Source organism: Cydia pomonella, chromosome 1, assembly GCF_033807575.1.
Source record: "Cydia pomonella isolate Wapato2018A chromosome 1, ilCydPomo1, whole genome shotgun sequence".
NCBI classification, from domain to species: Eukaryota; Metazoa; Arthropoda; class Insecta; order Lepidoptera; family Tortricidae; genus Cydia; species Cydia pomonella.
The window spans coordinates 19439341-19452016 of NC_084703.1; the positions used below are offsets into that span (position 1 = coordinate 19439341).

Below are 12676 nucleotides of genomic sequence, written 5' to 3' on the forward strand. Positions count from 1 at the left end.
GAGAATTCAACAAAAAAGTTATAAATTGAACAGGTATAAAGTGGGTAGCAAGATATCAGCGCACGGAATATTACACTACTAAATTGAGAAGACAAACTAGCAATAACACATAGACAATCGTTAATAAAAGTGTTCCAAGAAAAGAGAGTTCAATTAAAACTTCTTAGGCGGTTTCCTGGACCTCCTGGTTTGTTCCTGGGCACTGCCGGAACCCGAAGACGTAGGCTCCAGTGCACGGTTTGTGTTTGCCGCTGGAAACTGCCACAGAGGTCACGCAGTGACGCTTGTCTGCCGCGTCAAACACGTACACGTTCCCATCGCGGGTCCAACATCTCCGGACACCAAGTCAAATACATATATGCGTTACACAACTGTTCAAAGTGGGTAACGACCCAGACAAGCCAAATATTTGAATCAATCATGAATAGGCGGGTCCACACAGAGCGATCATACGCGCGAGGCAATTTTGTCACGCACAAACCGGCCAGTGTAGACGTGCCTCGGTCAAGGCGACGCGCGCGTTTTCCTCGCATGAGCGCGCCCGCCCGCCCGCCTAATGAAAAAAATTGAATCACTTATTAACTATATATATTATATGTACAATGTAGTTAGATTAAAGATCCAATCATTATTTATTAGCTACTTAAGAAAACACCCAAATCACATTACATGTGCCTTTAACCCTTTATTCTGTAGCGGCAACATCATCATACTTAAAACAAGAACGCATCCCTACTATAAGAATTACGGCTCGATATCGAATGACTCAAAGGGAATGTCAAATGGTTAAAAATTGAGGAGTCCTCATGGATCCCATCGTCAGATAGAATCAAAACCAAACGGTTATTATTGGACACCCTGTTGCATGCATTTTCCCGTCACCTAGGATCTATGGATGGATAACATGGTATATGGTATTATTTTAATTTCAGGACGTGAAAGGCTCAATGAGCGCTGCTGAAATATCCGAGCAACTGGACCTGACGTCTATCAAGCAACATCCGTGGCACATACAGGCGTGCTGCGCACTCACCGGAGAGGGGTAACTTTCTTGTTACACTGATATCCTCTATAGAATCAAATTACCTTTGATGTCTACTTCTCATGGGTCTAGAAGTAAGGTTAGTCCCACGCGGATGTTTTTCCCAGTACCTTGAATCTACAGAACGGCCTTGAAAACGGGCGCACACTGGCCCGGATTTGATGTTTGGTCCTTGCGTGAAAACATGTGAAGCCGACATAAGAAACATGATGTTTTTTTATTTACATGTGCTTTTCTCAATATGTGTGATTTTGGACCCCCCAGATTAAAGATTAAAGTCGAATCTACTAGGCGAGATCTATGTTGCATTACCTACCGTATCCACTTCCCCGGCTTACCTCACCTTAACTAGAGAATCATATTGCTAATTTACTTTACCTCAGACCAGGTGGAAGTTGTTCTTTTTGCTGATGATGGGTGCGTCATTGTCGCGGCTGAGACGTACATTCTATTTAAAGCTAAACTACATGAAGTGATGGACCAAATATCATATTGGTTTTCTGCTAATGGCTTGGTACTAAATGTGGATAAAACACACATCATTCACTTTAGTTTGCGTTGCTCAAGTGATTTCTCATTAAATATTATGTGCAATGGCCAACCTGTACCTCAAGTCGACTAGACTCTTCAATCCCCAGTTAAACAGTCAGATAGGTTTTATTCTACAGATAGCGGCAACTTCAGTTTTTCAACAGTCAGATAGCAGTTAACTGAGGAATAAATCCGTTAACGGAGGAATAAAGTTATCTGTCCGTTCAAGAGCCAGTTAGTACCTATCGCTCTGTTAAGTTGAACGTTTTTAGGTTATGTTACAACTTTGAACTGGCTACTAGAATAAAATTTAGAATGTTAATAGAAAAATATGAACAACAATAATAGTACTAATGTGTTAAAAGTAAATATCTAAAGAAAACGATATTCTTGATCGGCTTTTATTAATATATGTAGCATAAAAATATATAAAAAAATATTTAATATATATATATATATATATCTATTTATTTATTATTAAAAATTTGGTAAATAAATACACTTCCGATTTCTCAAAGTTCACGTTTTTTCATATCTCTCATTTTTCAATGAAATGATCACAAAACAACTCTGATTTAAATAATAAGTACCTGGGCGACCGAGCTTTGGTCGGTTATAACTATTTATTGTAATATGGTGGTGTATAGGTGATAATCTTAACTACATTTTTTTAGTAAATTAAACTTGTCTAAAACAATAAAAAAAATTTTTTTTTGTATAAACTTGAACATATAAAAAAAAACAAAAGTGGACCAGACGGACAGTGGCTGGCATCTCGAAATTAGCGACCATATTCTGCGTCGAAAGAAAAACGCATGAAAACTCGAAAACACGCGTTTTCCCAAACATAAGACTAATCTAGATCGATTGTATACCCCCAAAAACCCCCATATACCAAATTTCAGCGAAATCGTTAGAGCCGTTTCCGAGATCACGGAAATATATATATATATATATATATATATATATATATATATATATATATATATATACAAGAATTGCTCGTTTAAAGGTATAAGATTAAATAACACGATACTGTTGTACGTATATTACGCGGGTAATAATAGTAATGTAATGTAATAGGTTATGTTTTGTTTGGCAACAAACATCAAATGTCAACGAAGCGTTGTGTTTCTGTTTCACTCTAACATGTTGAATTCTGTATCTTTGCATCCTGCTCACACTTGTTTAAAACGAAGTTAGCTGGTTAAAACCACAGATAACTATTCTCTGGATAAAAAAGGAATGAAAAATTGAAAATCTTTAACCAACAAATAAACAGTCAGTTATTTTTATCGGTGGGATAACTATTCGGCGATTTATCTGGGAATTGAAAAATCGGCCCTAGGTAAAGTATCTGGGGCTAACCATTGATGCTGGATTGAAATGGGCATCCCATATCGACACCGTATGTCTGAACCGTAAGACTGTCCTCCGCTTGCTTTGCTCTTAGCAGACTGCGTCGTGCCTCAGTTCTACTAACTTAAAAAGGCCTATTACGGTTATTTTAACTCTATTTTAATATATGGAATTGACCTTTGGGGCTCGGCTGCGGAACGCGAGCGAGTATTCAGGCTCCACAAAAGAGCAGTGCGCATTATCGCAGGTGTGAGTTGGGATCATCCTGCAAAAGACCTGTTCAGAAATCACAAAATCGTAACTGTACCCAGTCTTTATATCCTAGAATTGGCTAAGCACGTCAGAAAACACATTCATCTCTTCCGTACCAACGCTGATGCGCACGGTTCCTTTACCCGACGGCGACATGACAAGCTCAGCAGCTTGCCGCACACACGACTCGTTAAAGCAAAAAATATCCTAACTACATTGGTATTGGTACTGATGTTTACAATGCAATCCCTCCAGCAATTAAGCAGGCTTCAAGCTCGTCAAATAAAAGCTTCTTCTTATTGAAATAGACGCTTTGTACTCGATTGATGAGTTTTTTGATAGTACTCGATGGACATGTAATCAGTTAATAAGAAATTTATAGTATAAAAAATAATAATATTGTAATATGAATGATTGAGAACAAAATGTACCTACATTATACTTTCTGACTTAATAATATAAATATGTACCTATTTAGTTATTTAACTACGTATGTTGTTTGTTACAAATTTGACGTGTAAAATGTATATTATATGAATAAAAAAGTTCATGTGTATTATTTCTGTTTCAGGTTACATTTAGGGCTCGAGTGGATCGCGAGTCGGATAAAAAAGAAATGATAGGCCACTGGGGAAGATGATGCGTTATATACTTATATTATATTGTTAAATTTTATAGTAGTTTATGTGACTCCTACATAATAAAAGGCATTAAAATACACGAGTGTGGGTTTAAGAAACGAACGAAGTGAGTTTCTTAAAAAGATCACACGAATGTTTTAATGCCTAATTATGTACAGTTACATACACTATTTTATCTACATACATATAATAAACTTTCTATGAAATATTCACTAACCCAAATTACAACCTCCGTTAGAGCATCGTTGCCAAATCATTGCTCCCTTGGCGAAACTCGCGGATATGTGGTAGCGTCACCGAAATATTTTTAACGCTTATTTTACACGAAATTGTTGTTATGCTTACCTTAAAAACAACAAAATATATTCATTTTATACTAATTAAAAGATAAACTGTACGTCAAATGGCGGTAAATGAAAACTTTTTTCACGCATGTAGTTTTTTTTTAATTCAGAGACAAACTAGAGTTGGGGGCCTATTTCCGTATCATTCGATACAAACTAACATGCGAGCTATGTCAAAATTGTATGCAATTGACATTTCATTTCGAACAAAAACGCATCTCGACTGATATTAGGCGGTCAAATCGAATTGCTTTTTTTTCAGAGATGTTCCAAATTTGAACGCATAACCAAATCGATTTTGATGTAGTTATGAAGCTATTGGGAGCGTGCACGACTGTCACGCAACCTAGTGTCCGCAATTCTAGGGGAAAACGTCAATTCACTACATCTTATAAAACTACTCCAAAACTAAAAACTACTGAACGGATTTTCATACGGCTTTCATCTATCAATAGAGTGATTCCTGAGGAAGGCTTAAGTATATAACTTGTTAAGGTTTTGTGTAAATTGTTTGAAATATAACGATGTTGTCGGAAAAAATCACGCTGGCTAGGAGCTTTAATCGAAAACGCTGCCTAATCCGTTTGAGCTATAACAACACAATGTATGGTGGGGTTGTTTCTCATTCATAGGTCTACAAAAAAGTCCGCGATGTGAAATGTCTATCTTTTAAGGATAACTTACTATATCCATTCTTAACTTCTAGAAAAAGATCACGTAATATGTGGCATTTGCAAAGCTATTTACATGGATACATTATTAACAATTATCAAAATAAATACGTTAGTTACATTAAGCATTTCATACAGATTACAATGGTCCCTTACACCATACAATTTAAATGAATATTTCAGGAGTAATCGTAAATCAAAGTTTCATTTCGAGCCATATCATTGTATGAAATGTTAAAGACGCTATCCGCAGTTAGTTCAAATTTTTACCACCTTATGCGCTGGGATCGCTTTACTTACTCCCACCACGCACTTCGCACGGTCCCAATACCTAAATTATCACAGATAAGAAATTTGTTGTAACAAAACAGTTTATCGTAATGTTGGCCATTATTTACGGATTTTGAAGGCATCATAGAGGATTTATGATATTTGTGTAGATAAAATTACTAGTAAAACCAGATGACAGAATTTCTTACGTGACGCACGGAAATGGTAACTAAAAAGGGGATATAACAAAGAAAGCCAGACCCATGCATGTAATTCTCAATTTTTGTTAAGCAACTGGAAATAAACTTTTAAATTTCCGTGACATTATAACTTGCAAATATAATATGTTAAGTTTGAATTGAAAAACTGCCTGTTATTTTCTTGAGCATCACTGGATACGGCGTAGGATGTCTGTCAAAACACCTTTTAAAACTTACTTTTAACTATGATTTGTTCGAGTTTAAGTTTTCGTCGAAGTAGACGTATCGTAGAGATATCAACGAAGCTGGCCGCAGTTGCCATGGCCGAAAACAGTCAATCAAGTCAATTATTCTTAATCTCGAAATGTATATATATATATTGTGATATCATTTTTTTAATCGAAATTATTTCTGCTACGAAATTATGCCTATAATATACCTATTTCATAGACTACTATGACTCCGAATAACCGGGATTTAAATTTTATTAACAGGTCATAAAACACGAGAATTATATGATGAAACGAGCAGTGACGGTTTTAATCCTTTCCTATTTTGAAATTAAAAAACAAAAATAAACTATAATATTATGCTTCTTATTAAAATGTGTGTCAGAGTCATTGAACTACCCCCAGTCCTCCCTACCGTAGAACCCCTGACTATTTTTTAAAGCCCCCTTTTAGCTTATTTGGGAACGAAATCTGGTATAAATAATAAAAAAATATCCCGTCTTTAAGGCTCTTACGACTTCCGATCTGGAAACCAGCACAAAAAACGTGTTTGTTGGGTATCGTGTTGGGACCGCAAACTTGCCGGGATACAAGTCTCCTTTGACAGTACGGTTCATGACCTTCGGTATAAATTGTGCTAACGCTGTCTCTGCACTTTTAGTATATAATAAAAGGAACAATCATAGGTAGGTCCTGAAAACAATAATATTTCGGGCAGTTATTTATTGAAAATGCTAACTTTAAAATGAACACATATAATTAAAATAAACCTACCTACTACTTTTAAACTAATATACCTGTGAGGCTGGGAATCTTGTTATTTGGGACTAATTAATTACCCCCCCCCCCCCCCCTTATTCATAAACGAGTACTAAAGTTACAATGCCGCTGATCATCGTTTGTCCCTTTCCATCATACAATTACGCCCAATACGTCGGAAAGGGGAACAAACGATGATCAGTGGCATCATAACTTTAGTACACGTTTATGAATAAGGGGGTTAATGGATAAATATTTTGGAGAATGACTTTTCTATCTGTATAATGTTTATATTGATGAATTCTACATTTGTAAAGCAAAGTTGTACAATTTATTTATTAATATTACGCGTAGGTTATGATTAGAAATATTTTGCAACTTAAGTTTATTAAATAAAAAAATCTATTGTAATTATACAATTTTATTTAAATTAGTAAAAAAAATGTACATAATAGGTAATAATTCTTTGTTTTGTCTTGATTGTTCTTAGATTCTGATAAGATAATACCTACAACAAAAACATCACACAATACCTAAAAACAGAGTGATTACTACAAAACACAGGGTTCTTAAAGGCTTGAATAAACCATGCTATTTAAATGAAACATTTCTTATTTTCTCCATGTATAATATTTATTGAGATGTCATTGTTATGTTCCTTTGTTATTTATATTTTCCGTATTGATCAATGTTTGTGGCGGTTTTTAGTAAAACGTCCCACTTTGTCGATTCTAGTTATGGAGTTACGGGCAGTTTAGTGAAATATGGCAAAACTTACCGAAAATCAACTTTCGATGAAAACTGATAGAACATACTGTAATAAACCTATGATTTTGATGACGACGCATAAATCTCAAAGTTTAGTGCCCAGCGACCCATTTTGTCGCATACAGAATAAATCGTCGATATCATATTTATACTTGTACCTATTATTAGAGAACAATTTCTACTTTGCCGATATGGTGTTATGAGTAATTTGTAATATGTGTCATCCAAAATGGAAGGGACCTTCTGGCCGCAGACACACACGCAATTTCATTCGATTTCTGCATTAAAGATAAGGCATTAACTTCGTAAGCACCTGCCGAAGCTACAGAAGGTTCCTTTCGTTTTGGATTACCACATATAACACAGTCTCTTAGAGCTATAGTTATTTATTTCAATAGTGAAAAGCGACAATTGAGAAGACGTTGATTACAATTTGGGGCCGCAAAAAACACATTTTGTTGTTTGCAATTATGGAGGGGTTGGTATAAAATTATTTGCCATACGAGGGTGGCATTGAAAGTTTTTAGAGGCTTAGCGGCGACTTATATAAACGTTGCGATGAGTTCGATCCGTTTGCTACATCTCATAGGTTCAATACGTACACCATTTTTGGTTTGTAAATATACAGTTTTTGGTTCAGCAAATTACACCTATGTTTATAAATTATGATTTTATACTTGTAGTAATTTTTTAGCGTATGATCCACCAAACCGTCAAAGTGGGTCACTAAACTTGAGTCGAAAAGAAATTTCGTTCAATTACGTAAAAAAAGTTTAAACAAACGACGTTAGTATCAAAGACTCTTAGATTAACAATAACAAACCATTATCTCATACATAAAACTGAAAAATATACCAAACACAAACACTTTCAATGAAGAAGCATTAAAGTTTAGTAAACCGACCAAGTGGGACGCTCCCTATATAAAATCACTAAACTTTATACACACAAAAAGTACTTATAATTTGATATTTTACATACTTTCTATGCTTAATAAGTATGTTTTTTTAAGTAATCTCATGTTATATATTAAGAGACACATGTATTTAAATTTTTATGCATGGCACTCTTCAAATCGTTTGTCTTTTTGACATAATAACTAAATAAAAGGATCCACAGAATTATTTCTGTCTTTTTTAGCATGGGAAACCATTTATAAATACAACTTTAATGATAAATCTGCGTGCCGTATAATAGAATATAGAAATAAACCCATAATAGGATTTACATATTTTCGTCCTGTTTTTATATTCAAAATACTAAGGTTACATACATGATTTTAACTAATTTAAAATCCCTAAAGTATGCCCATTCATTTAATACCAACCACTCCATAACTTCAAAGTAGAAGTATGATTTCTGCCATCCCAAACTTTAACCAACGTTTTCTCAATTGTCGCTTTTTCACTTCTGCAACTTTGCAGAATTTAAAAAAAATAACTATAGCACCTAGAGACATGAATCTTTCACCAAAAGATAGCGTATGATCTGTAGTATTAGGAACTACTCTTAACTCCATATCGACGAAGTGGGACGTTTTCCCAAAAATTCTATTTCCAGTTAATATCTTCTACCTAGCGTTATCTCGGCCTTCGCCAGGGTCCGCTTTCCTACTTGCTTTTCTCCACTTAGCGCGATTCTGGGCACCCTCTCGTGTGAGCCCGTTAGGGTTATTCCCACTAGTTACCACCAAGTTGTTACCAGTGGTAACTACTGGGATTTTTTTCCCAGTAGTTATCAGTGGTAAAAGGTGGGAAAAAAATCCCAGTAGTTACCACTGGTAACAAATTGGTGGTAACTAGTGAGAATAACCCGTCCATTACGCTCATATCTGCGTTCACGACATCGAGCTATCGCTTCTTTGGTCTGCCGTGGGGTCGGGGGCCGTCAATTTGTTTCCTACGTAGTCAGCTGTCCTGCGACAAACGTGACCGAACCACTGGAGGCGACATTGTTACGCCGCACATCAACCGCAGCATCTTAACGCGAAGATATTGAACGTGCCTTCCAAGAACCGGCCACATCTCAGCGCCATAAAGTAGTACTGGATGGATAATGCACTTATACACTAGCCCTTTGACCCTAAGCGGTATTCTGGTATCACAAATGACTCCTGTGACCATACGCCATTTAGACTAAGCCGAGCTTATTCGGACTCAGATGTCGTTATCAATGGTCCCGGACTCATGCAGTACTGATCCCACGTACTTGAACTTGTCCGTTTTCACGGCAGGTTCGTTCCCTATATAGATCGTATCATTCACGAAGACTCGTGCCTAGACTCGTATTGTCATTTTAGTAAATTTGATTATTTTGCATGTGAACCATGTTTTTACATTTCAAATATTGTCAACGATGTGCTGTATTCCGTGAAACGGAAAACGATTATCAGATATGGCGCAGGATTCAGGGCTTCTGGGCCAATTACATCCACATGCAAACGGGCCCGAGTGAGCGTATTTTTACGTTTCACCAAATATCAGCACATCATTTACAATATTTTAAATGTAAAAAATACTTTGTCACTAATTGCCAAAATGTTCAATGTTTGATATTTTTGCATATAAACCATTTTATTAATTTTCAAATATTGTTAACGATGTGCCGATATTCCGTGAAACGGAAAACGAGAGTGATTTCGGGCCCGATATCGGAAAGTGGACGTAAATGGCCCGTTCGTATGGTAAGATAAAGGACAGGGTTTTGGCATATTACCTACTCGTATTATCAATAATGATAAATTACCTATTGATTATCAATCAATTGCTATTACGGGTTTAAGTAAATGTTATTACTGTTGAATACATTCTCCTAAATTGCTTTAGCATAGGTCTCATTTTCAATAAATGTTCTTTATTACTGTACAAAAAATAAAAATACACAGATATCCTACATAGAAAAAAAATTAAAAATCTTTACAAAAATAGGCGAAAACTATCTTATTGCTAGCAAAGGTTTTTTTCTAACTTATGAATCGCTATTTAAAGTAGTTTTTAGTCGATTCATATAGCAAGTCAACATAGGGGTCTATCCAACTTTGTAGTTTCTTCAGACAAGCGGAGAGCTCTCCGCGACCTGACAACTGATCTTTGACCGTAACGCCGTAAGGTTTAATCATAGATTAGTATATGTTATGGTTTAACAACCTTACTCCCAGTAATAACCCAATATCCAATCGAGTCTGATGAGAAAAATTCACAGTAGTCGTACATGATAATCTCTGAGTGGGTTATTCCCACTAGTTACCACCTAGTTGTTACCAGTGGTAACTACTGGGAATTTTCTTCCCCCATTACCACTGGTAACTACTGGGAAAAAATCCCACTAGTTACCACCAACTCGGTTTGGTGGTAACCACTGGGAATTTTTCATTCTCACCTTTTACCAGTGGTAAGAGGTGGGATTTTTTTCCCAGTAGTTACCACAATACTAATAAAACAGTAGAAATATAATAGAACTATTGTGTTTCAATAAATTATTATAAGTCGATTAGTGTTTCAGTAACCTGCCTTAAAAGTGATTAAAACTATTGACCGGTGTAAAGTGCAAAAAAAAATATTTAGAGAGAAATTAACGTTTGGATAAAATTAATTTAAAATAGAATTATATTATCTAAAAGTATATTACAATTCGGGAGGAAAAAAATCCCAGTAGTTACTACCAAGGTATGCAAATAAATAACTTTGAACCTGTGGGAATAACCCCTTCAAGTCCATAAAACAAGCCAGAGCCATCGCAGTAAAAAATAACCGTAAATCACAACGCGAACTTAACACGAACCGAAGTAGGCGAAGTACATAAGTAAATGTGTTTACTACTTACTCTTGAGCTTGATATTACTACATTTCATGCAGTCCCTTTCCACCCGTTTCAACCAATAACAAAAAAACATGGGACAAATCAGTGAGTAATACTAATCCTTTATCTCAACCGCGTTCACTTTAAAAAATATTAGCATTGTAGAATAACATTTGTATAACTGCACTGCTTTAGTGACAAATAACATCCCGTCATGACTGTTAAAATGAAAATATGTAGGTACGGTTTGTATAACACTATTGTATAAAATACTAAATTCCGTTCATGCCAGCTTTCTTGAATCGACCTGTACTAAATCCGCGGGTGATAAAAAATGTAAAAATATAGCCAATGTATAAAAACTGATGTTAAATTAGATCCTTATTTTAAGGATTTGTGGTTTACGTCTCTGTTGCCACGTTCATAGTAGGAGTGTTTAATATATTAGAAGTACCTACATGAGAAACTTTCATAGGCTAGGATAAGCTTACCACACGTCTACCACGAATTGGCATTTGACATTTACGTTTTCGACTGTATGAACACGAACGCATTCCTTCTCTATCGCAGTAATCCATCAGTGCGAGCAAGATGTACTGCGATCGAGTTTACGCAGTCGTTAACGTAAACGGCAAGTGTCAACTCGTGGTCAGATATGTCAGTTCAACTATCCAAAACAAAAATGACTAATTAGACAAGAATAAAACCCCGGATACAGTTCTTTAAATACATATGTATATTTAATACTTTGGCATGCATATTCAAACAGTTTGGTACATTCAGTCTTAATAGAACTTACATCCATAAGATAAAATGGCAACTCGTGTGTTTAGCGTTACCACAGAGATCAAAATTTTGCATGTAATCATTCACATATTTATATAGGTATATAACTACCTAAACAATTGCAATGTTTTGAAAATAACAAACAACTTGATAATCTTCGTTTTGGGTTGTGTTACGCAACCAACGAAATGGGCACTGCAAGATACCTATCAAATGAGATCCTATATTATTAATTGCTATGAATTTAACAATCAGTCTACTTGTGTCGTCGACTGTCGTACGTTTGGTATATTCAACATGCCTCGTTGGTCTTTTCCTGGGAGTTTTCGGATGTGTAAGTTATCCTTTACATCAAAAACAAGTTATTCGTTTTGGCCGTGAATGTCAGTAAAATGCGAGTCTACGAATTGAGAGATTAAACTACACAAGCGTCCACTTAAATAATAATAATAATCATAAACTACTTATTGAAATAAAGTGATATTTAGACGTCAAACATTCTATAGCATTTTCGTTGTAGCGAAGTTGAATTACAGGAATCGGTAATACCAGTTTTAGTTTACGTGATAAATAAAATTAGGTACCTACTTTGACCGCAAGAAAGCCCTTGCACACGCATCACGCACGCAAAGCAGAGCCCTCAGCGACCTGACCATGGCGTCTATACGCCAAGAAGTAACGGACATAGAAGTTAGACCAAGATAAGTATGCAATGAAGTTTGACGTTTAAAATAACGCACTGCGTGCGCTATCAAAATCATTGCAGATTTATCTTATGAATAGTAATGAACAACTTTGCAACTAGGTTTCTGTAACTTTGCAAAAAATGATTAGAGTTATTTAGAAAGATATGTTATTTATGGCTCAACTACGTTGCTACGAAAATGCTAGTAAACGTATAATGGTAGCTCGTAATACAAAATCTCGGGCGTTCGTAATTATTGTAAGTTTTCTAACTAATGGAAAAGGCTTAAAAACACTGCTTCATAATAATCGGTTGAAATTTATGGCTAACAACTATTAGT

The 12676-nt window shown here is 35.5% G+C and overlaps 1 protein-coding gene across 1 annotated transcript in view; it reads left to right on the plus strand.

The window, feature by feature from the left end:
- The window catches only part of LOC133527134 (ADP-ribosylation factor-like protein 5B), a 28044-nt gene extending 21140 nt beyond the window's left edge, over positions 1–6904 (plus strand). The window contains exons 4-5 of the mRNA XM_061864024.1: positions 933–1042; positions 3756–6904. Coding sequence (XP_061720008.1) covers positions 933–1042; positions 3756–3804 — 159 coding nt within the window. The 3' untranslated portion in view covers positions 3805–6904. The remainder of the gene's footprint in view (positions 1–932; positions 1043–3755) is intronic.
- Positions 6905–12676: the final 5772 nt, after the last annotated feature.